This window comes from Solanum lycopersicum, chromosome 9, assembly GCF_036512215.1.
Source record: "Solanum lycopersicum chromosome 9, SLM_r2.1".
Taxonomy (NCBI): Eukaryota; Viridiplantae; Streptophyta; class Magnoliopsida; order Solanales; family Solanaceae; genus Solanum; species Solanum lycopersicum.
Window position 1 is genome coordinate 7,695,571 of NC_090808.1, and position 24,477 is coordinate 7,720,047.

The following is a 24,477-nucleotide window of genomic DNA, read 5'->3' on the forward strand; positions in this document are numbered from 1 at the left end:
AACAAGCACCTTTTTTTGCACTGCAAGTACACTGCTCAGCTGTGGAATTTGTTTCTCAACATTACTGGCTATAGCTGGCCCATGCCTGAGCATACATCAGACCTTCTTAGCTGCTGGATCAGAAGAGGGAGATGTAAGAGCCAAAAGAGATGGTGGGGATTGATTCCCTCATGTATATGGTGGTCAGTATGGAGGGAGAGAAATGCCAGATGTTTCGAAGATAGGTCCAATCCCATTCATAAAGTCAAATGGAATTGTATTGTATTTTTACTCTTTTGGTGTTAACAATTATGTATAGAAGATACTGATTAGATTATAGATCTATAGGGAGTTTGTAGTTTAACTTTTTGGTGGTGGCCAGCATATTCTTAATGCTGAAGAATACAAATTTACCTATTTCAAAAAAAACAAGAGAAGGATGTTTTCCAAAATGTTAAGAGGTGTTGAATATCTTCTTTTTTCACTATATGCAAAGACTAACATATTATTTCATAGATTGGAATTCGTCTTTTAAATTTTCAAAATGGATTTGTTCTTCTGTTTTCATGATTTTGAAACTTCTTAGGTGTTTGAATTTCTGGAGAATCTCTCTGCCAGCTTAAATGATTTAGCCTACAGGGAACTTTCAATGCTTAAAGCATTAAAGGTAACTTCGAATTTACAATATGTCAAAACTTCAGAGTTCATCTTATGCTTGGTCTGCTTCACCTATATGCTTCACCTCTTGAAGATTTTTCTGTTCTGGTAATACAGAAGAAAGAGGAAGGTGAATCTCCTTTTGGCATGGAGGATCTCTCATACTACGTCAAAAGAATCAAAGATCAACAATTCCATATAAATTTTGGAGTAATTAGACAATACTTTCCTATCAATTTGGTTTTATCAGGCATCTTCAAAATATGCCAAGATTTATTTGGTAATCACAGCGAATTACATTTGGTGCTGTCTTTGATCCTTCTTTCCTAACACATCGTGCAAGAACGTAAATACTTTAAATTCTTTGTTCAATATTAGGCTTAGGTTTCAAGGAAGTTGAAGGTGCTGCGGTTTGGCATCCAGATGTTCAACTTTTTTCAGTTTCGGATCTTAGTTCTAAAGAACTTGTTGGTTATTTTTATCTAGATCTGTACTCCAGGTTATTCCAGCTCGATTGTTCTTCTACATGTTAAATGTGCTTGCTTTATCAGCATTATGGTAGAATACTTAAAATATGTTACAATCTTAACAGAGTAGGCAAATATGCTCACACCTGTGTCATAGCTCTTCAGAATGGCTTATTAAGTAATGGTTCTAGACAGGTAACTGCTGAATGTATCATTTGCTTGGTTCTAGTGCTTGGATTTTCACTTAACGACATTTCCTTGAATCCAGATTCCTGTGGCGCTACTTGTTTCTCAATTTGAAAAGGAAGTTGATGGTCACCCTGGGTTATTGCAATTCTCGGAAGTGGTTAATCTTTTTCATGAATTTGGTCATGTGGTATGTGTTTTTCCTTTGAAGCACAGTGCAAAATTTCAAAACTAGTCTGAATGCCAGTTATTTCTTTTGTCATTTTATAATGCAACTGGAGAGCAATTTTACGCTGGCACTTGCCTTCCAACTAAATACTATGTTTTTATTTTCGGCCACCATGCAAATATTATTCTGTCTAGTAATATTTAATTTTGAGGAAAAACTTTGTGGAGCACTCTCGTCCATTGCCAGCCAAGCGACTTGTTTGTCAATTGGTGCACTGGATTCATTCTAAGTAACTACCACTGCCTTCAAAAATGGTTTTACTTGGGTTGGATCCATGATAAATTATTGCTGAGCTGCCTTACTTAGCAATTATACCAATCATCTGCAACTCTAACCAAAGAATTGAAGTATGCTGCGATAGAACTATTCTGTCTACATTGCTTTGAAGGAGAACTACAGAACAGAGATATTATCTTGTTAAACAGTCAAAGCTACTGGAAAACTTTTACAGAAAAATGATTGTATCTTATTCATAGTTGTTTATGTGTTTGGAGTAAAGAGTATCATGTGTAAAATTCTGACACCCATGACGTAGGGAGGGCTGATGAGGTGGGGGCCAAGGAGAACGACTGATAGAATTCTACTTAAGCAAGCTCCCTAATAAGGGGTCATATCTGATATGACACATTAAGTAAATTCCTCATGGAAAGAGAGAATAGTATATAAAGAATAGAACTGATGTGCAAAGGAGAGAGCCCCAGGTCCTTTTATCGAATTCCAGTTAACTTTCTCAAAAAAAAAAGAAAGCCCCTGGTCCTGATGGATATCCGATGGTATTCTTCCAGACTTTTTGGGCCCTGTTGAAGGAAGACATCACCAATACAATTCAATTTTTTCATTCTAATCAGATTTTTGAGAAGAGCTTTAATGCAACCTTTATTGCTTTACTCCCAAAGAAACCTCGAGCATCAGAGTTGAAGGACTTTAGGCCAATCAGCCTGGTGGGGGGAGTCTACAAGATCATCGCTAGATTGTTGGTTGAAAGGCTAAAAAAGGTGGTGTCGAAATTGATCAACAAACATCAAATGACTTCATAAAGGTTAGGCAAATCATGGATGCAACACTCATTGCTAGTGAATGCATTGACTCAAGAATGAAAGGAGGAGCTGCTGGTCTAATGTGCAAATTGGGTATTCAGAAAGCCTATGACCACGTGAATTGGTCTTTCCTTCTGAATACTCAGACAAGTGGGATTTGGCAGCAAATGGATAAAGTGATTGAGGTGTGTATAAAAACAGTCACGTTTTCTGTCCTTGTGAATGGGGAACCCGTGGGTTTTTTTGAATCAGAAAGAGGGTTGAGACAGGGTGATCCTCTTTTCCCTTTCTTATTCATTTTGGCAATGGAAGGCTTTGATAGTATGATGAGGATTGCAACTCAAAATAGATGGATTAGAGGCTTTCAAGTCGGAGGTGGGTGGGGGAAGAAAAAGAAGTGTGTCATCTGCTCTATGCGGATGATACTATCATCTTTTGTGAACCTACAGCAGAACAAATTAGCTACATCAGAGTGATTTTGGTTTTGTTTGAAGCAGTTTCAGGGTTGAAATTAAACTGGGGAAAAGTAATATCTTCCCGGTAAATGAGGTCCTTCAGATTCAGCAACTAGCAAATATATTTGAATGCAAAGTAACACATTTGCCTACCATATACCTGGGCATGCGCCTGGGTAGCAAACAGAAAACAATGGAGATATGGAATGGTATTCTGGTGAAAACGGAGAAGAAACTTGCTAGATGGAAGACAGAATACCTATCCGTAGGGGGTAGATTGATCCTCATAAACTCCATTCTGGACTCTTTACCAACCTATGTGATGTCCCTGTTTCCAATCCCAGCAAAGGTGGTGAAAAAACTAGACAAACTTAGAAGGAACTTCCTTTGGAAAAGCAATAAAGAGGGAAAGAGTTATAACTTAGTCAACTGGAAGAATGTTCTTAGCAAAGAAAGAGGGGGTTTAGGGATCAGAAATTTGAGGTTGCAAAATGAAAGCCTTTTTGATGAAATGGCTATGGAGATACACTGAGGAAGTGCAGCTCTCTGGAAGGAGGTTATTGTAGCAAAATATGGAGAACTAAATCCTTGGTGTACAAAAATCACCTCTGAACCATATGGGGTCGGGGTATGGAGGACAATCAGAAACCTATGGCCACAAATGGAAGGAAACATGTATATTAAGGTGGATAATGGAAACAAAACAAAATTTTGGAAAGATGGTTGGATAGACCAAACCTCTCTCAGAGAACTTTTTCCAGATTTGTTTCTAATATGTGAGAACCCTGATGGTAGAGTTAGCGGCTGTTGGACAGAACAGGGATGGGACATACTTTAAGAAGACTACTTAATGAGTGGGAGGTGGAGAGGGTGGCAGTGCTTCTGGAAAAACTAGCTGGAATGATTATAACTATAACAGCAACAGACAAGATCCTGTGGAAACATAGCAAGGATGGAGTCTTCTCAGTCAACAATGCCTACAAAAGAGGACTAATGGGGATAACAGGGCCCCCAAAATATAATTGAAATTACTTTTGGAAGAGTGACATTCCTACAAAAGTAAAGTGTTTCACCTGGTTAGTGATAAAGAGAGCATGTTTAACACGAGAAGTTCTACAAAAGAATGGCAGACAACTAGTTCCTAGGTGTTTTTTGTGCAACTTGACAGGGGAAACAAATAACCATCTCTTCCTGCACTGTATGTTTACTGCTCAAATTTGGAACTTGTTTCTCAACATCACAAGCATGAACTGGACAATGCCAGAACATACATCAGATTTGTTGTTGAGCTGTTAGATTAGGAGGGGAGGAAGTAAGAGTCAAAAGAGATGGTGGAAGCTAATACCATCATGTTTATGGTGGTCAGTCTGGAAAGAAAATGGAAGATGTTTTGAAGATAGATCCAATTCCATCCACAAAGTTAAATGGAATTGTATAGTATCTCTACTTTTTTGGTGTAAACAGCTTTGTATAGATGATATAGACCAGATTATAGATTTGATAGGAAATCTGTAATTATTCCTTTTTGGAGGTAGCCAGCATACCCTTAATGCTGAAGAATCCAACCTTACCAGTTTCAAAAAAATAAAATAAAGGATAGAACACAAGTGCATGGTACATGTGTTTTTAAGCTTGATATCGTGTAACTTACGACAAATCTATGAGGTCTTTTAAGCCAAAGTGAACAATAGGTACTATGGGCTTGGTTTTTGACAAATATGGAGTCAGATCTGTACTCTCACAGAAGGATAGTTGGGAAATATCAGGAAGGATGCTGACTCCTAAGGGGAGTCAGGAGTGTATGTGAGGCCCATGAAGGAGGGCGAGGTGATAAAGATATGTTAAGGCGAAAGACTGACAGATTCCGTGCTGACAGAGTTTTTTTGAAAGGACTGAGTGCATATGACATCTCACATCAGAAAGAGAGAGTGATGTATTACTTATTATATAAGATAAGACAGCACAAATTCACATGATACATATGCTGGGCTCGATGTGATGTTTCTTAAGGGGTAAATCTGCAAGATCTGTTGAGTCAAAGAGAACACTACGTACCATAGACTCGAGCTGTGACAAAATTTGAATGACTAGCCACATAAGTCCCAAATCTTTTCGACAAAGAACTCTGTTGTCCTCCTTTTAGTCCTTAGATTTTATTTGCGTTTGTTCATGCAGTGTTCTGTAGGGGGACATGATTGCATAACAACACCTACTGTAAAGGCAAAGTAGAGAAAATCTGAAGGGAAAACCATACAACAACCGACATGATTAAAGATAACTTCTCTTTTCTATTCTTTTATTTTTCGTCCCTTCCTCTTTCTTGCCCCTGCCTATCCTTTACACAGCTACACAATCATTTTTGATCCCCGCTAAGAGCTTCTACTTTTAGTGTGAATGGTTTCATATTTGATAATCATTCTAAAGTTCATACCAATTTTCAATTAGTTTATTGCAAGCCAATAGTAGACTCCCTTTGGTAGTTATAATCATCTCGGTTTTTCTTGGTAAGGAAAGGTATCAGCAGGGGCACACTGTTATCCTTCATCAGCAGAAATATGCCTTAGATCTCTTGCCTTGTGCAACATGCTTAATTCTTGTCCTTTTGCCACTCTCACTAGTGGTACCAAGCTTCTCAAGTTGGATGTTACCTCCCTGTCTGATCTAGTATCGGTTTGGTTATGTTAATTTTTTTATACTATTATTTTAATAATGACCTGTACAAGTGTCAAAGATGACAGTAGGATGTTTTGTTATATTATACCCTATCCGTTCCACTTTTTTATAAGGAAAATATTACTATTGGGAAGTGAAATAGATATTTTTTTACCACAATTCATCAATACTAATAAGAGGTTAGAAGCAGGCACGTCGATGTGCTTGCTTCATGCCGAAGGATTTTGAATTTCAGACCTCTTCATCCGTGTGCCTCTTCCAGTGCCATCTCAACAGTATAAAAAAAGAAGCATGTGCCTTAGGCCCTCAAATTTGAGGGCCCCCATTGTTTAACAATAATAGGTTGTATGTTATCTTTTTAAAAAGTATGAAGTATTATTTATAGTAAAAGTAAATTTCATATAAAATGAAAGAATTATTAGAAGTTTGACATATTTTGACTACTATATCTCAAGAAAGATAATATAGATCGATTAAATTATCAATTGAAAAAAGATATTAGAAGAAATCAATTATATAAAAGTTATTGACATTTCATAAAGTTTAAGGCCTCTGTTTGATTTTGGCTTTAGGCCACTAATATGCTAGTCACCCTTGCCTGCTTCATGCCGAGAGTTTTTTGGAATTTCAATGTCTATACTTTAAAGGTACTTTACAAATGCTTTTCCACAGATAGTTTGGTCCCGCGGGCGACATCAATAAAATCTCTTCTCAAATGTGTCGTTTTCCTGGGACTGATTAAAAAAGAAAATGTATCACATAAATTGGGGCCGAAAAAAATAAATAGGGCCACTTTTAGTGTGATTTGTTGCGCCTGTGCTGGCATGGGGCTTTGCATCTAGTTTCTTCATATATTCTAAAATGATTTGTAATTACAAAAGATGGTAATTTATAGATTTTATCTAGTTTCTAATCGTGTATATCCTATTTTAAAAATATTATGGAACTGATATCTGAATGAAGACTGAAACTTAGAAGGTTTTGATCCTCCATACTCCGGACCTCTTCATTCTTAGCGACGACGCTTAAGATGACATCCCAAATATAGGATTTTCCCTATAAAATCAATACTAGCGAGTGTTTAATCATTAAGAAACAATAGGCCAAATAAGCAGACTAGATTTTTGATTACTTAGGTCTAATATCCTTTTAGCCATCACTAAGTAAAACATCTGAAAATTTTAGTTCGTTAATATTATTAGATTCTTTGTTGTTACCTATTAGCAGAAATAAAAATAAAATATGGCGATTGATAAAAGGAGAACTAAAATGAATCAGTTGTTTGGTGGACTTGATGATATTAACTAATCTCATATGTCGTCCTCCAATTGATTTTTTTTTATAAAATTGTAAAATCATAGTTGAATGATAAACAAAAATGAAGTTAAGTTGTCTTCTGGAATAAATATCTACTATCTTATGGTAAGTTCTGATTTTTGAACATCCTCTGCTTATGACTATAAGGTATTAAGCAGGTAAAACCTTATCTATGTTGTACTAGTTCAGTAATTAGTCTGGCTTCGCTCCTCTAATATTGTGCTCCTGTAGATGCTCCTCTTAAATGTGTACTTATGCTCTGATGTTTAGCCTAAAATTGGTGGGACACCAATTTGTCAATACTTGTAATTTAGCTGTGATACTCATGTTGATAAACTTTTACTTGTACTTCTCTATATAAATTTCATGCACACTTCTGGGTTAATATTTGGAACAGCTACGCTTATTCTTACTCATCTATTTACTTCAGGTACATCACATTTGCAACTGTGCATCATTTTCCAAATTATCAGGGCTGCGTCTGGATCCTGATTTTGTGGAGATCCCTGCCCTTTTGATGGAGAATTGGTGTGTTTTAAATAGTTTCCCCTTTATACTGAGCTTCTGTATTGTTAGCTTATGGTCTTATAAGTTTGAAATACTCGTGCCAGGTGCTACGAAAACCTCTCCTTGAGACTGATCTCAGGCTTTCATCAGGTACTTCCACTGTACTTTCTTTCCATTCTCGACTGTTTTCAGTAAGATGAGACACTTGAAATATTTCAGATACTCAGACTTGCTACTGTTCTTTTTTCCCTTGCTCTTCCATCCACGATTGCTGCTGCAAAAAATGTTCTTTTGATTTTTGAGAAGTAGTTCCATTAAAACAATGAAAATAATAAACAGTCACTTTGAGGAAGAAACCAAAGAAAAAGGCCTTGTACATTTGCTTTTTTACTTGCTTATTTTAACCTTCATGCTAGTTGAACCATAGACTCCAAGTTTGACACACTGGTTTCTATTCAAAAACCATGCTTGAGTGAAAGTTACTGCAAACAAGTTTGGTAATTAATTTTATATCAGATCGTTCGATTATGTTAATCCTCTATCTCAGTATATGCCTTTTGTAGGATATCACAAAGCCCATTAAGGATGATCTTTGTAAATCACTTAAGAGATGGCGCTGCTCCTTCTCAGCACTGAAATTGAAACAGGAAATCTTTTATTGTAAGCCTTTCTATTAACTTGCTAAAACTTAGCAATTTACTTGTTCTTCTTCTAATCCATGAAAGGCTAAGTTATTCTGTTCTTTGGGTCCCTTTTAGATGGTAAAATTGGTAATTTGGTATTCTTCAACTCAAGCATGTATAACGATATATTCTAGGAAATATAAGAATTTTGTCAAATACAATTGCTGCTGCATGTATTCAGAACTTGCGCTTGTCATGCATGCCATATTAATTTGCCACTATTTCAGTGACATGCTTACTCCTTTCCACTTTTTCTATGATATATTCTTGGGATGTACAATGTTACATGTTAAATAATCAGAAATGATCTCATGTTATCTACAAAAAGAATCACAAACACCCATATGTCATCTCTACTTGCTCCAGTCTAGATTTGTCCTGCTTCTGAACCTTAGCCCATCACCTTATGATATCAGAACCTGTACCCTTTCTGTATAGGAGAATACCCAATTGAGGCACACTCTAGGATCAAGTTTCCTAGAAATTCTTAGTGTGAAGAAAGCAGAGACGCAAACACCTTCAGATGAACAGTATATGAGTATATCTATTCTCACTCTTTAAAACCCCTGGAGTTTAGACGACTGAAAATTGAGGATTTGAAGTGGCATTCTATTGAAAAGATAGGCAGCAACTAGAATGACATCCTCCCAGTAGGTTTTTGGTCGATTCATGGTAAACATAAGAGATCTTGCCACTTCTTAAAAATGCCTAATTTTCCTTTCAGCAATCCAATTTCTGTACTAATGTAGGGACTTATAGTTTGAGATTATCCATTGAACTTTGATAAACACCAAATCTTTTGTCGTATTTATATGTCACTGTCAGATTTTTATTTTAGCCTCAAATTGAGTACAAGTCATCTTATGAATGACTGAAAGCAATAGAAAACCTCACTTTTGGCCTTCAATAGATACACCCATGACATCCTAGAGTGACAATCAATAAAGGTAACAAACCTTTGATTCCAGACATAGAAACAGTTTGAGTGGGGTTCCCACATCATAATGGATAATCTTAAAAGGAGTAGTACTTTTATCATCACTCAAAGGGCAAGAGTTTCTAGTATGCTTGGCATATTCACAAGCATCACAAAATAAAGATTCAACTCAGTTCTTTAAAACAAACTAGGATACAATGTCGGTAAAACAGAAAGGGATGGGTGCCCCAACCACCATGCCACTAAGATTATTTCTTGGTTGACATCCGTATTTCCTCCAAAAATATGCTTTGACCAGACTCCAGAGTCTAGAGTTCCATCAAACATATATAAGCCATCATGCAATTTACCACTATGAATCCACTTCTTTGTTTGAAGATCTTGAAAAACACAATAATTAGGGAAAAGCTCGCTACTACAACTTAGTTCCTTTGCGATGGCAATTATAAATAACTGTAATGTCCCATTTCATGAGAAATTACCTTTATGTGTGAAATTACCATTTTCCCTTCCCCTTAGTATCATCATACTTTTTATGTGTTGCAAGAATGGTTAGCATGATCCCCGATACAATTGGGTGAGAGTTTGATGGATTTAAGTCTTTCGAGCGGTGTTATACTGAAATAGTTGACTTTGGTCAACATTACGAGATCCGCGCGTCAGATGGTAATTCTGTCAATTGCTTTGCATCCAAAATGTTGAGTTTGGTCAAGTAGGGTGGTTGGTTAGAGTTCCAAGACCTTAGGTTGAGATTTGGGATACGAGAAGTTGAGTTTTTGGCCTAAGAGAGGTCCAAGAGTGTATTTCTTCCATAACAATCTTTTTTTGAAAATCTGATGATTCATTGAGTTCGGAATAACGAATTTGGTGGGGTAGCATGTCTGGTTTATTTTTATCGGGTCCCAAACGAATCTTGAGGGCCTGTTCAAAGACTTTAATAAGATAGAAAATGTATTTTCTGGTGCTGACCGTGGTCAACAGACCCGTTTTTAGGGCTGGAACAACCCTGTTTCGGGATTCTTCCTTTTTTTTCTCATTTTCCTCCATTTTCGCTCGATTGGGAGCTTGGGAGAAGAGACTTTTGAGAAATTTCTTGAGGAAACTTGTGTAGGTAAGTCCCTTTATCGGTTCTCTGTCATTTTCTTCGAATTTCATCTTCAAAACACTTAAAAATCAAGATTTCAAATGAAGGCTTTCCCCATAAATTGAAAAATTATTATTTCTTTGATTTTAGGCCCAATTCCTACTCACTTTTTTTGGGGTTTTCAACCACAAACTTCTTTTTACTTGAGGAATTTGTTTTTCAACTAAAAATCTGATTTTACCCTTTTCGAACACACGGGCTAAATTATTTGGCCTCCACATAGGCGAATTAATACAAATAAGCCCCCATACGAGAGAAACAATGTAATCCACAATTCATTTTTTCTGAAAAAAAACAAAAATGTAATCTACAATTTCCAATACTTCAATCTCATGCTACCCTTAGCCCAGTTCATAAGAATGGTTAACTACCCAACCCAGTCTAGAGGAAGGATAAGCCAAACCTACCTCGAAGGCCCACGCTTCACTCGAATCACTCTACTGATGCTTTTCTTCTATCAACAGTGTCGAAAAGATCCCCAACTATAAAAAGGGAAGATACACATCTAGACGGTTCCATCGATACCCATATTGCTAAGGTTAAGAAACCAGGTTAATATCGTCCTAAAATCTCATTGAAATCAAATATAATAATCATGAATAACATAAAAAATGGACAAAAGAATTAAAAATAAATTAGACAATGAGATTTTTGTTGTATGGGCGGAGTGTTGGCCAGTTAAGAACTCTCATGTTCAGAAGATGAATGTCGCGGAAATAAGAATGTTGCGATGGATGTGGGGGCATACTTGGAGAGATAGGATTTAGAATGAGGATATCTGAAACGAGGTAGGAGTGATTTTGGTGGAGGACAAGATGCGGGAAGCAAGGTTGAGAAGGCTCAAGCATGTGGATAGGAGATGCATGGATGCCTCAGTGCAGAGATGTGGGAGGTTGGCTACGGATGGTTTCAAGAGAACAGAGGTAGACTGAAGAAGTATTAGGGAGATGTTATTAGATATGACATGACACAGTTTCAGTTCATTTTGAGGACATGACTTCAGGTAAGAGAGTGTGGACGACACAATTAGGGTAGAAAGTTAGTAGGTAAGCAGGTGTGGAGGACACAATTAGGGTAGAAAGTTAGTAGGTAGCAGTGTGTTCTCTTGTCTTCTATTCATATTAGTAGTTGTAGTGGTGCTCTTGTAGTTTCTTGGCCTTTGATTTTCGTTACTACAAGTTGTTTCTTGTATTATCGTATCATTTTGTTGTAGTTGTTGTTCTGTTGCTATCGGTTGTTTTCATTATTATCTGTTGTTTCTTGTACTTCTGTTGCTCCTTTTTGGGACTGCTTTGGACAATTTTTCGTTAAGCTTGGGTTCTATCCGAAACAGCCTCTCTACCTCTGAGGTAGGGGATAAAAATTACGTACACTTCACCCTCCCCAAAGACCACTTTGTGGGGGCTACACTGGGTATGTTTTTGTTGTATACGGAGGGGGAGGGGTGGGCACTGCACTCACCGCTCAGAAGGAAGATGTTGGAACAATGACTGTTTATCATGCTTAAATCCTTCAACTATATTAGCTGGGAATATATTAAACAAATGTTTTGGACAGTTGAAAGATGGTTAATGAAGTAGAGAAAAGCACAAACAAGAATTTGTTGCTTTACATTTCAGAGTCACTTAACAGAAGTTTATATACATCTTTTCAGGTCTATTCGATCAAATTATTCATTCAACTGAGAATGTTGATATTAATGGGCTGTTCAAGCATCTCTATCCGAAGGTATGATTTGTCACTCTTGTTTAGTGGAAAACCAATATTTGTGTGCTTAACTCTTCTTCATTTCTTCAGGTTATGGTAGGATTACCGCTTCTAAGAGGAATAAACCCAGCTTCATGTTTTCCACGAACTGCTATTGGCTATGAGGCCACTTGCTACAGTCACATCTGGAGTGAGGTGTCCTGCTCATCCTTGTTTGTATATGTTTACTTAACAAATTTGTCATTCATGGATGTGTTCCTAAAGCCTAACAGCTTTTGTACATTTTTTCTTCTCCTCCATTTACTCCCTCTATTTCTTTTATATGACACTCTTTTCGTTTTTGCTTGTTCCAAAAGGGATGACACCTTTATATACTTCAAAATTCCTAACTTTGAACTTTCTATTTACCATTCATGACATGCTCTTATGACCATAGAAATATCATGACATGTTTAAGATCACGAGTTCCCGATACATTTTTTATATGTGCTAAAAGTCTTTCTTTCTTTGCTAAATTAAACTCATGCCCTACCAAACATGGCCATACAAAATGACATGGATAGAGAGTCAAATTTGCTAAATGCCTCACAAGCTTCCTCATGTCATGCTTTCTCATCAATTTTCCAGAATTTCAGAAGTTTTTGGAATATATATGTTCTATTTGATATATGGTTTGTGGTTTTGATATATTTATCAATTTCTTCCTAGGTCTTTGCTGCTGATATATTTGCCTCGAAGTTTCATGATGATATTTTCAACCTGCAAACAGGCTTGCAGTTTAGGAATACGGTAGCAAATACATCCCTGAGATTACTCTCCATTTACTTTACTTGGATTTCATGTTTAGATTGACAATATTCGGCTGCCTTGTCAGTAACTTACGGTAATCCACTTAGCACATTGATGTCTGATTTGCAAGGACGGGTTAGTATTCGTAAAACCTGAGTGATTAGTATTGAGTGATCCTAGCAAATAACCTAACATTGATAGCTCGCTTGTTCTTCTGCATGTTTAAAGACCAAACTAGCTTCTGCAATAAGAGATGTAATTTTCCTCTTCTTTTTGTGATTATTGGAGACACAAGTTGTCCTTCGTGGACATCCGATTTTGAAGTAACATAGCCTGGTATGTCCGTTGCTGCAATAGTTACAAAATCTAGATTACCATTGACATGTACCTCAGATGTTTTTCAAAATTTCAAATCTAGCCAACTGATTCCCCCTAAGCCACTAGGACTGCTGTCTCATCCACATTCAGCTGTGTTTCTATCAATTTGACACCACCTCCGAAGGCCAGAAAAGGTGAAACTTAAAATTTTACTGAACACTAGAGAACCTTGTCTACATGCAATTCCCCCATTCTCTTATTACGATTGCAGTATAAGCCCCTCCTCCTTGAAATATTAGGGCCTTTCTGGCTATGAGTATTTAGTTTCACTTATTATTTAAGGTTTGTTCGTTTCATGACGAGACTCGAGTTCAGGAAGTCTTCATGTTCCTTCCTAAAGTTCGTGCAGTTTCTAGAAACTGTCTGGAAGATCTCATCCTAAGCTCGTTGCTATATTGCTCATGCATTAACTGAAGTAATGACATGAAAAAACTCCCAGTTTGAAAAAATAATATATTTTCGCTTTGTGATAGGTGTTGGCTCCAGGAAGAGGAAAAGACCCCCTTGAAATGTTGTCAGATTTTCTTGGGAGGGAACCATCAATGCAAGCTTTTCTTGACAAGAGAGCTGATACATATTAGAGCTTTGTTTCACTTTTAATAGCAGGGTGATTTTTTCTGCCCCATCCTGTAAAGTTATAGAAGCTGGCAAGAATATGCTATTTCTCATCATGATGGATAATACTCTCTAGGAGAAGAAACAAAAAAGACCAGAAATGTGTAATGTGGTTGAGCTGCTGCTAATGTAATGTTATTCTCCCTACTTTTTGTATCAAATTTTTGAAAGGTCCATAAGTAGAACAAAAATCATCATTTAGTCTGAAAAAACATGTGGAAACCAAGTTTTAAATTTTTGATAGTCATAGTTACACTCTAACCGTTGAAATCAACAATATAGATGCACACATTTTCAGTTAAATAATGGAAACATTTTTAGAACTGCTCTTTAAAAATAAGCTTATTGTTCAATGTTCCTTAACAGAATCAAATTAATTCAAAACACAAATTTATTCTCCAAGTCTTTAGCATATAAACTAATTAGATAAGATTAATTTTAATTAATATAATTTACTACTTTTTAGATGTCAAAATAAAAATGACAACTGGGCTGTACAAGGCTGGTGCGATCGATGCTTGAAAAAAGTAGGCAGGATTCATATTCACTTACAATATATTTTTTATTAAGTATTTTAATCAATTCTTAATAAGAGCTGCTGGAGCCACATTGGTTGTGCCTCTGCCATTTTAATTTTTTTTCTCTTCAATTGTTATTGTATGATAGATGCAACAAAACTGATGCTATACGAGATCCGTGAGTTAGAGCCGTCAAACTGGGCTTTGCTCGTGAGGTTGATAATCCAACCCTTGAAATAAGTTGGGTTGGGCTTAATATTTTTGACCCATTTATAAATGAGGCTTTTTAGTCCGCTTTATTTAGTCTGTTGGCCTCGTAGGCCAACCCGCAAGCCTCTGAGGTCAGTCCTGGGCTATTAATTTTTTAAAATATTTTGATATATATTTTTAATAGTGTTTTATTTGTAAAGATTTTATGAATAAATATTTTGAAAAATAAAAAATAAAGTATTTTGCAATATCATCTTACATGGTGAATTGTAAATGAGATGAACTTCTTAAGGAAATAATATCTCATGTTGATTCGAATTTGATCGATGGTGAAAGTAGAAGCGGAGTTGTAAAACATTAATTAATTAGTCATGTAATATTTAGAATTTAGATTTATTAAATATTTAGACTGTCTTGTGTTGCTCGAGATCTCTTAAACCAATTAGTCTTTTGTGGAAGAAATGATGGAATGATCAACATTATCTGCTAAATCTTACGTTGGCTATTCTATATTTTTGTATGTATGCATTTAAGTGTGTGATTCATAAATGTATTTTTGTAAGTATTCACTAAAGTGTGTGATTGATAAATGAATTTTTGTATGAATTGATGTCGTGTTCATAGACGTCAACATTCGATACTCTTTTTAAGAGAGTAATATTGTTCATTTTTGATTGAAAGGTCGACCCGTCTCAATCCGTAGCCCGCTATTTTATTGACTTGTTATTTAAAAGGATCAGTCCGTCCCAACTCATTTAACTCTCTAACCCATTAGGATCGGACTGAATTAAATTGCGCCAACCCATTTTGACACCTTTATGTGAGATGAAGGTGTTACAACTTACAAATAATTTTATTTCACGGGGAATATTTTGGACATCACTATTAAACTTATATTATTTTATTTATTTTTTTGAACTTTTTTGCATGATGACTACTCTGTCATCTGTTCTGCTAAATAATGAAGGGTATTAAATAATTGGAGTTTCACATTCCTTCCTACGTTTTCTCAAACTCTAATTGTTTTTGGTTTTTCGATTTAATTTTGTAGAATTTTTTCTTAAGAGGTGTAAATTAAATCAAAAACCAAACTAAACAAAAAAATACAACCATTTAAATTAGAATTGAATTTGATTTGATTATTCAGTTTAATTCGAATAGTTCATACCCCTGTTCATAAAACTGAATCTTATTGAAAATATTTTAGGCCTTGACTTTATGCTACCATATTGTTAACCTTCCCATGGCTACAATCAACATTGAACATCAAATAAATTTAATTAGAAAGTAGGTTACAACTTGTTGATGGTTGGAACAAGCTTTAGAGCCACTTTTTTTCTAGTAGCCAATCCAAATATCTCAGACAAGTCCATATCCTGAGCTTCAACTCCACTAGGCAATTTCCAATCAAAGCGATACAACAAACGAGCCAACGATAACTCAATTGTAGCTAATCCAAGAGCATAACCTGGACAACCTCTTCTCCCTCCTCCAAACGGTAAAAACCTAAAATCTTGTCCCCTCAAATCGATATCCTTCTCCATAAACCTTTCGGGGTTGTAGTCAAGAGGGTTGTTCCAATACTCAGGATCTCTTCCGATTGCATAAGTGTTGATCAACACTCTAGTTTTCGCAGGTACTTCATAGCCATCGATACTACATTTTTCGATGGATTCACGAGGTACGAGAAGAGGGACAGGGGGATGCAATCGCATAGTCTCCTTTATTACTGCTTTCATATAGTGAAGATGTTGAAGATCAAATTCTTCTACCTTTCCTCTATTAGCTACAATCTTTCTTACTTCATTTTGTGCCTTTTTCATAACACTTGGATGCCTAGCCAACTCAGTCATTGTCCATTCTAGTGTAGCTGCTGATGTATCTGTTCCAGCCACAAACATATCCTGTAGTGCCAAGTATAATTGTGTCAGCAGCAGAGGTGGAACTAGAAGTTCGGGTATCAATTCGATCGAATCAGTAATTTTTGTATTGGTATTAGTATGTTTATTCAATACGTACAAATATAAAGTTTAGAATTCAATTACCGACACTTCAAATTGTTATTTTAAAATTCAGAACCCTTAAGATTAAAATTCTGACTTTTGCCTCTAGGCTCAGGAATAGAAGTAGAGGTGAACATGATATATCAAAACACCATACCATATTGAAATTTTTAATACCGTGGTTGCCATTATGGTATACATTTTAATTTCTATATGATATTTGATATTTAGAAATAACATAGCTACATAAATAATATTTATTATATATCATTAAAATACTAACAAATGTGCAGTCTAGTACATGGGCGGTCCTACCTTGTTGCATATGAACCCACTTCTTCGAAAAGATATGGTCTAGTATGAATATAAACTAAATGTTTATAAGTTGAAACTTTGACTATTTTATTTTGATTGAAATGTATTAACATTGTGATCGATTGATTAAAACAAAAGAGTATTGTGTACTATATACATGTGCAATATATTAGTAGGATACAATTGAAATTTTTTTCTCAATTGTCCAAGTTATAATAATTTATTATCCAAGTATATATAAATTGAAATTGAACAAATTATGGTTATTCTACCGAAATTGAATTTGAATAAATACCAGGATAAGAGCTTTGAGGTTGTCATCAGTAATAGGCACTTGTAGATCATCTCTTTTCTGAACCTTCAACAATACATGAACAAAATCTTCTGAACCATCCTCTCTGGTTTTCATCAAATGCTCTTTTATAATCTCATCACAAACTTCTCTCAAATCTTTCAAATTATTCATCAATCTCTTCTTCATCCCACTCAACCAATTCACCCATTCAAAATCTGGAAAAAAATCCCCAAAACAAAACCCAGCTAACAACGCCTGTGTCTCCGTCAGTACACTCACTAAATCCTTATCTTTCAATTTATCATCAATAAATCTCGTCCCAAACGCTACTCTACACAAAATATCATTCGCTAGACCGAAGAAAACCTGACTCAGATCTACTTCAGATTGAGAACGAGACGAAATCAATTCTATCATACGGTTAATTTCCTCATCTCGTATGAATTCAAACGAGTGAACTCGTTTGGAACTGAGTAATTCCGTTACGCAGATTTTTCTAGCTTGACGCCAGTAAGGACCGTACGGTGAAAAAGTGATATCGGAGCAACCGAAGGAGAGGTACTGAGCTGCAATGATTTGTGGACGGCTACAGAAGATATGATCGTTCGTTTTGAGGATGAGTTCAGCTAGACGAGGAGATGAGATGATTAGAGTCGGAATTTGGCCGAGTTGAAGATAGATAATTTTTCCGAGTTTTTGAGATAGATTGAAGAAGGTGTGATGAGGCATTTGGTTGAGGAGATGGAGGTGACCGATTATAGGGAGAGATGGTGGAGACGGAGGCCGACGACGCCATCGGCCTCTGATTTTGTAAAAGAGAATTGTGCAGGATGTAAGTGATAGTAGAAGAAGTAGCTGTAGAATTGATGCTTCCATTTTCCTCTAATTCTGTTTATTTTTTTTTTTGTTAGAGAAAGTTATGAACAAAAATTTTGAAGATATTGTACGTGTATTGGGAGTGATGTAATAGTTTTTGAACATAATATATATCTTGTAGTAGTTGGGCAGAAGGTTGTTAGTCTACTACTGCTCAAATATAATATTTTAGAAAATTTAGTGAAAATAAAAATTTGAAGTTGGTGAATTTAAATGTGGACGGTTTCTCGAAAATTCAAAAAAATTGATATAATTTTTGTCTTTAAATGTTCACTCTATGGTGAAAATCTGTTCGGTGCAATAACTCACAAATCATCACATAAGATGTAATGCAAAATAATACTTGGTAAATATTATTACACATGTAAAATTTTTTAGGTGGTATTGTAAATTAAAGGATAGCTATTATATTTATTTATAGTATTTTAATATTTTATATAATTATTGTTCAATTTTCCCATATAACAAATATAAAATTCATGTTTGTATGTTAGAGCAAAGTTTGCATAATTGCATCTCATAGCAAATTACTTTTTTCGTTTCAAAAAGAATATCTCTATTTTCTTTATAGTTTGTTTTAAAAAGAATGACCCCTTTCCTATTTTGACAATACTGTAACTTTAATTTTCCACGTGTCATGTTTAAAAACATAAGATTAAAGGAAATTTTGATACATTTGAACTAACTTTAATTTAGAACCATAAGATTAAAAAGTCTTTTTTTATTTTCTTAAACTCCGTTTCAAGTCAAACTAGACCATCCTTTTTGAAACAGAGGAGGTAATGTATTTATATTTCGCTATACATATACAATTGAAGCGAATTATAAAAAACGAATTGTATAAAACGAGAAAGAGAGAAATTATATACAATTTGAATTGTATAAAACGAAAAAGCGAGAAAGACAGAATTGAATTGTATAAAATGAGAAAGAGAGAAATTATATATAATTTAAATTTGTATAAAACGAGAAAGAGAGAAAGGCAAAAAGAGACTTGTGGAGGGAATATACAATTGAATCGAATTGTATAACGAGAAAAAGAGAAATTATATACAATTTAATATAAAACGAGAAAGGCAAAAAAGATTTAGGCAGAAAAATATACGTATTGTATAATTATAAGTGTATAGGACAAAGATATATATATTTGCATGCATTTATACAATTTTCTCTCGCTTTATATAATTAGAAACACAATTTATACAATTCTATTGTATAAATCGAGAGAGACGAGCGACAGGAATAAGCGAGCAAGAGAGGAAGAGTGACGCGCAAAAATATGAGAGAGAAAGGAACTGAAAAACAATTTATTATAAAGTACAAATAAATAAAAGAATAACTACTATATTTAATTTTTATTATTAATTTATCATTTTATACCATCATCTTTCACTTATTTCTTTTACTTTCAAAATTAGTCCTTATTTACCATATGTAAAAGCAATTTTAGACTTGTAGACATCCACATTTTGTCCCTATATTTCCAAGCAAATTAAAACTACAACAAATGACCTTAATTTAAACGTTGTAATTTGTTAGGTACATATTTAACGAATTTTAATGATAAATACATATATTTTCTTGTCCCCTTTCATTTCATTTTAATTATTTTTATAATAAAAACAAATATTTTATTCATTAATTTTTTTAATTAAGTTAAATTTTTTTTGCTCAATATTCATAATATCTAATAATTATATAAATTGATAATAATAATCATTTTTAAAATATTATATTAACAAAATTAATTTAACAAAATACATGTATAATTAAAAATAAATAAATATCATATACTCCACAAATAATATAAAAGAAAGACTGTATTTAGTTGATTAAATTAAAGATTTCAACAAGAGTATTTCAAATTGTATTACTTAGTTTATGCAACTTTTGTCCTATTTCGAAAAAAAGAAAAAGAAAAAACATTATCGGATGAAATTCTTCTGATTGATAAGCCAGAGTGTCTGAAAAGTCATTTCTATCTACTAAACTAAATTGACCGTAATTGTCACATTAAATTTATTCATAAGAAGTATCCTTTTTTTTTAAATGTACGTTTTATGTCTAAGCTATCATTTATTAGTTTAAAAAATTCATATTTATTTTTTATTATATTCTTATTATGACGTTTATAATACATTTTTTTATTTAGAAAACTATTACATCACATAGATAAACATTTCACTTTAACAAAAATTAAATAAATTATTAGTATTAATTAAAGTTAAAAATTAAAGTATCACTATTTCCTAAAATAAAATGAAAAATATTTTTCTTACTCCACTACAGCTTCCTCTCATCGTTCTTCCACATTCCAAATTTTTTATTACATTCTTATCATGACATTTGTAATACATTTTTTCTTTTTTTAAAAAAAATTATTACATCACACTTCACATAAACAAATATTTCATTTTAACAAAAATTAAATAAATTATTAGTATTAATTAAAATTTAAAATTAAAGTATCACTATTTCCTAAAATAAAATGTAAAATATCTTTCTTACCCTACTACACCTGCCTCTCATCTTTCTTCCACGTTCCAAACTTTTAGTTTTTTTTTTTTAAAATATATTTTTTATAAAAGTTTTTTTAAAAAATCTTACTTCATCTCCCTTCCTAATCCCTTCAAATAATAATTTAGATATTACTTTAATTTTTTAAGAAAAAGATAATTTTACTTCACCCATATAACCATCAAATTTTTCTTTTACTTTTGAATCAAAAAATAGTTTTATTCTTGGGCAAAACATTTTTAAAATAAATTTTTGTTCTCTAAATTCGATACGTAAGAAAAATAATATTTTTTTTTTATAAATATATGTACACATCTCATAAAATGAGAAAAAAATTTAAAATAAATAAATAAATAAATTAGAAGCGGTGAGATAGAAGGGGTGCGTAAAATTTTATTTTATATTTTATAAAAAAAAAAATATCAATTTCTTTAGACAATGGGGTGAGCCGGTGAGGTCTGAACTTTTAAATATTTTATAAAAGAATTTAAAAATAAAAGAACGGAGGGGATTGTTTTTGTTTTTTTTTTAAATTGGGAGGGGGGTGGTGGATGGTGGAGTCGGTGAGAAAAATTATTTTATTTTTTTAAAAAATATAATAATTTTTAATATTTATTTTTTAATTAATATTAACCGTTTATTTAATTTTTATCAAAATGAAATATTTTATTAATGTACAATATTATACGGGAAAGATTTTATAAATAAAAGAAAATATATTATATACCACTGAATTATGTTTCATATATATACTATCACATAACCCTTATCGTTTTTAAAACCAAAAAATACGTATAAATTCCTTTCAAGTATGATCATTTTATGAAAGATTCACTAAAACTTTGTGAATAACCCTTTGAATCATTTAAATAATTCAGTTAACCCTACTTTCAAAATTGTGAGTGTTAATACTAATATTAGCTTGTAGGAAAAAAATGTTATTTCTATTTTGTCACGTGGACTCTATCAAGATTTTGTAAAGAAAATCAACTCTTTTCAATTGGATTACTAATTACCTTGTATATATTTATTTATATGCATTGAATGTTGTGGGATCATTAAACTTTCCAATTTGACAAGTGTGAAAAAAGTAAATAATTTATCATTTGAATCATATGAAAAGTAAAAATTGTATAATTACCTCGTTGAATTTTATATTTTTTCGTGAAGTAGATACTGTAAATTTGCAAGAGTTTTATTACGGCACGGAACAATTTAAATGCATAACAAATATATTTTACGTTTTAAAAAAGATGATTTAATTTAACTTGGAAAGAAATTTAAAAAAAAGAAAGAAATTTTTTTGACTTTATGATTCTAAAATTTAAATCAAAATCATGTCAAATGTATCAGATGTCTTAATCTTGTGGTCTTAATTATGTTATATGAAAATTTAAAGTTGAAGTGTTATAAAAAAAGAAAAATGTTATTCTTTTTAAAACAAACTAAAAAGATAATATGAACATTCTTTTTAAAACGGAGGGAGTGCTATTTTTATCTCATCTTTATAAGTCCCCTATTTCTAAAAATAGTTTAACCACAATATATATTATTTTATAAAATTTATGTATAAAATATTATATTTTATCTATTATATTTTTATTAATTAATTAATTAATCTTAAAAATATATTTATTTTGACTAACTTTAAAAATCTATAACTGATTAAATAAAAATATAGGTCTAAAATTACCTGATTTTTTAAATATAAATACAAATAAAAAAGTGACTTATAAATTATAATATTGGACTAAGGGAATACACTTTTTAAATTATTTTCACTATATTCATGTTATCATAAAATATGGATCCGTGAAGGGGTATTCATAAAGCTCCCCAAGCAACTTATAAATGCCACATGTCACTCTAAATTTGTATAGCATATGTTTTTGAACTTTGAGAAATATATAATTATTCTGTCGAATTTATATCTTTTTTAGAAAGCAGCAAATATCTAAAATTTGAAATTTTATGGGAATTTTATTACCCCACAATATTATTTACATTCATATTAAATATATCATATAAACACGCGTGTGTGACGAATTATGTTTATGTTTTTCTTCTCTTTTTATGTTTGTGCAATTGATACATTTCACATTGTAAATAGTCAAACAATAACCTTTTTTGATATGCGATTTTTCTTTCTACTTTTTTTTAATATAAAATTAATTTTTATTTATTTATTTTTTGTTAAAAAAACTCTAAAGCTCCATTTTAATGGAATCCATGACTAGTATAGAGCTTTGAATATGATGATATTATGAATTTAGAAATGATGAGAGTTAGATTTTATTGAATAATAAAAAATAATAATGGCTTCAGTGGATATTGACCCGCGATGGCAAGCAAGATGAAAGGAATCTCCCAATGGGTAAGGAGATTTAAGAGGATTAAATTGGGGAAGAAGAATTAAGATGAGAGAAAAAGAGAAAAATGAAAAAGAAAATAATGTTCAAATAAAAAAAATATATTATTACCTCATTCAACTTCTGTCCCTTTTTGAAGTAAATATATTAAAGTTTTAACTTAAAATTTTACTTCAAAACTTAACTTAGCACATCTTCAGAACTGTTTCCTTTTTTCTTCACCACTCCATAATTGATGCCAGTTGAACCAGATATGTCTAGCACACCTTCTCTGCTCACTATATGGTAGCAACTCACATAAAACTGGTATAAGGCCTTATGTAAACAATTGTAGCACAAACATTAAAAAGACCAGCAACACAAGAAAATAAAAATAAAAGATCAAGATATAATACAAAACCTTCTACATATCTGACATAACAGTCAGTCCATGTCTTGTGTCTAAGTTCAGATCTTCTATCAAGTAATTGAGAAAAAAACTCCAACTGTGTTTTGTCTCTGTGTCAACAACAGCTCATGCGATTGGAAACATCTGTTGATTTCCATTTCTATCAACAACAACCAAACAATTCTCCCTTGCAAGAACCCTTTAGAAAGCATCCATCAAAATCAATAATTTGTCTGCATCCTTCCAACCAACCCCTCTTCAATAAAAGCAAACATAGAAGTAAACAAACAAAATTTTTCCTGAATGAGACTCTCTATCTGTCCTCACCCAACAGGAAGTACCAGGATTAGAATGTTTAATCATGTCTGCATAATCACACAATCTTGAAAATTTCATCTTCTAATCACCTAAGAAGTCCTTGATAATCCTCTTTTTTGCCTTATGACAAACAATTTTTCCAACATACAACCCAAATTTTTTTCTCACCAATTTATGAATTTCTCATAATCTTATATATGGTTGACATGTAATTTCATCCTTGAACTTTTCTGCAACAAACTTAGATGTACACAATTTGTTCTTGGTTGATTGAGGACACACATGCACAAGATAATAATTTTTGACAATAAAATCACTAGAATCCTATATGGTAGCAAACAACAACCATTTACATTTCATCTCCTCACATTTAAAGCTAACCCCTTTTCTTCTCATTAAGTTTCAACTTTAACCTAGTTTTATATTCATAAGAATAGTCTGCAACAGCTTTAAATATCATACCAAGCTCAAAAATAGCTAGAACACAATCAAGATCAAATCTTACCTTTTTACTTTTTCTTCTTCTTGGTAAATCAACACCCTTCACAAATCTGGATCCAATTCATCCCTACTGTCTTCACTGTCCAATTCAGAGCTATCTATATATTGCTCTTCACCCCCTAGTCTTCCAGTGTATCTAACAGTCTTATTCCTTCCAATGTCTTCAAAACCTCTATCAATACCAGTCGTTCCAAGCTTTATTTCCTCAATTTGAGTAGGTTTTTTTTCACTTTGTTTCTCCTTTCATTTCTAAGAGATATCAATTCTTTATCAACCTCAGAGTCATCCACATCAGGAATAATATCCTCTTGAGAGTTATCACTGCTTTCTTGATTTGATTTGGTCCATTCCTCTTCTAGATTTGATATATCCCTTGACTCAACTTTAACATTAACATTTTCAGATTC

The 24,477-nt window shown here is 33.1% G+C and overlaps 2 protein-coding genes and 1 long non-coding RNA gene across 4 annotated transcripts in view; 1 reads left to right on the forward strand and 2 right to left on the reverse strand.

The window, feature by feature from the left end:
* LOC101244701 (probable thimet oligopeptidase) overlaps positions 1-13,994 on the forward strand; it is a 28,241-nt gene extending 14,247 nt beyond the window's left edge. Inside the window, exons 10-21 of one of the 2 annotated variants that reach the window (XM_010327480.4) lie at positions 566-646; positions 754-916; positions 1,015-1,135; positions 1,229-1,298; positions 1,372-1,479; positions 7,431-7,528; positions 7,612-7,657; positions 8,071-8,167; positions 11,926-11,999; positions 12,069-12,173; positions 12,687-12,767; positions 13,619-13,994. In XM_010327480.4, coding sequence (XP_010325782.1) covers positions 566-646; positions 754-916; positions 1,015-1,135; positions 1,229-1,298; positions 1,372-1,479; positions 7,431-7,528; positions 7,612-7,657; positions 8,071-8,167; positions 11,926-11,999; positions 12,069-12,173; positions 12,687-12,767; positions 13,619-13,726 — 1,152 coding nt within the window. In that variant the 3' untranslated portion in view covers positions 13,727-13,994. The remainder of the gene's footprint in view (positions 1-565; positions 647-753; positions 917-1,014; positions 1,136-1,228; positions 1,299-1,371; positions 1,480-7,430; positions 7,529-7,611; positions 7,658-8,070; positions 8,168-11,925; positions 12,000-12,068; positions 12,174-12,686; positions 12,768-13,618) is intronic. The other variant, NM_001346433.1, reaches the window with a different exon arrangement.
* A 1,667-nt stretch (positions 13,995-15,661) lies between these two features.
* On the reverse strand, positions 15,662-18,094 carry LOC100736505 (cytochrome P450 71 family protein). Its single transcript, NM_001247918.2, has 2 exons — positions 17,102-18,094; positions 15,662-16,392 (listed from the first exon to the last, which is right to left on the reverse strand). The coding sequence occupies exons 1-2, from the start codon at positions 17,975-17,977 to the stop codon at positions 15,781-15,783; spliced, it is 1,488 nt and encodes a 495-aa protein (NP_001234847.2). The 5' UTR covers positions 17,978-18,094; the 3' UTR covers positions 15,662-15,780.
* Positions 18,095-22,948: 4,854 nt separating this feature from the next.
* LOC112942128 (uncharacterized) lies at positions 22,949-24,473 on the reverse strand. Its single transcript, XR_003248089.2, has 2 exons — positions 24,075-24,473; positions 22,949-23,507 (listed from the first exon to the last, which is right to left on the reverse strand). It is a non-coding gene; the product is annotated as an uncharacterized lncRNA (long non-coding RNA).
* Between the last annotated feature and the right edge of the window lie 4 nt (positions 24,474-24,477).

Excerpts from the sequence above, each read along its gene's own strand:
- LOC100736505 (NM_001247918.2), bottom strand. The coding sequence starts at position 17,977 with ATGGAAGCATCAATTCTACAGCTACTTCTTCTACTATCACTTACATCC. Across the intron at positions 16,393-17,101 it reads ACCTCAAAGCTCTTATCCTG|GATATGTTTGTGGCTGGAAC; the intron begins GTATTTATTCAA and ends TTGGCACTACAG.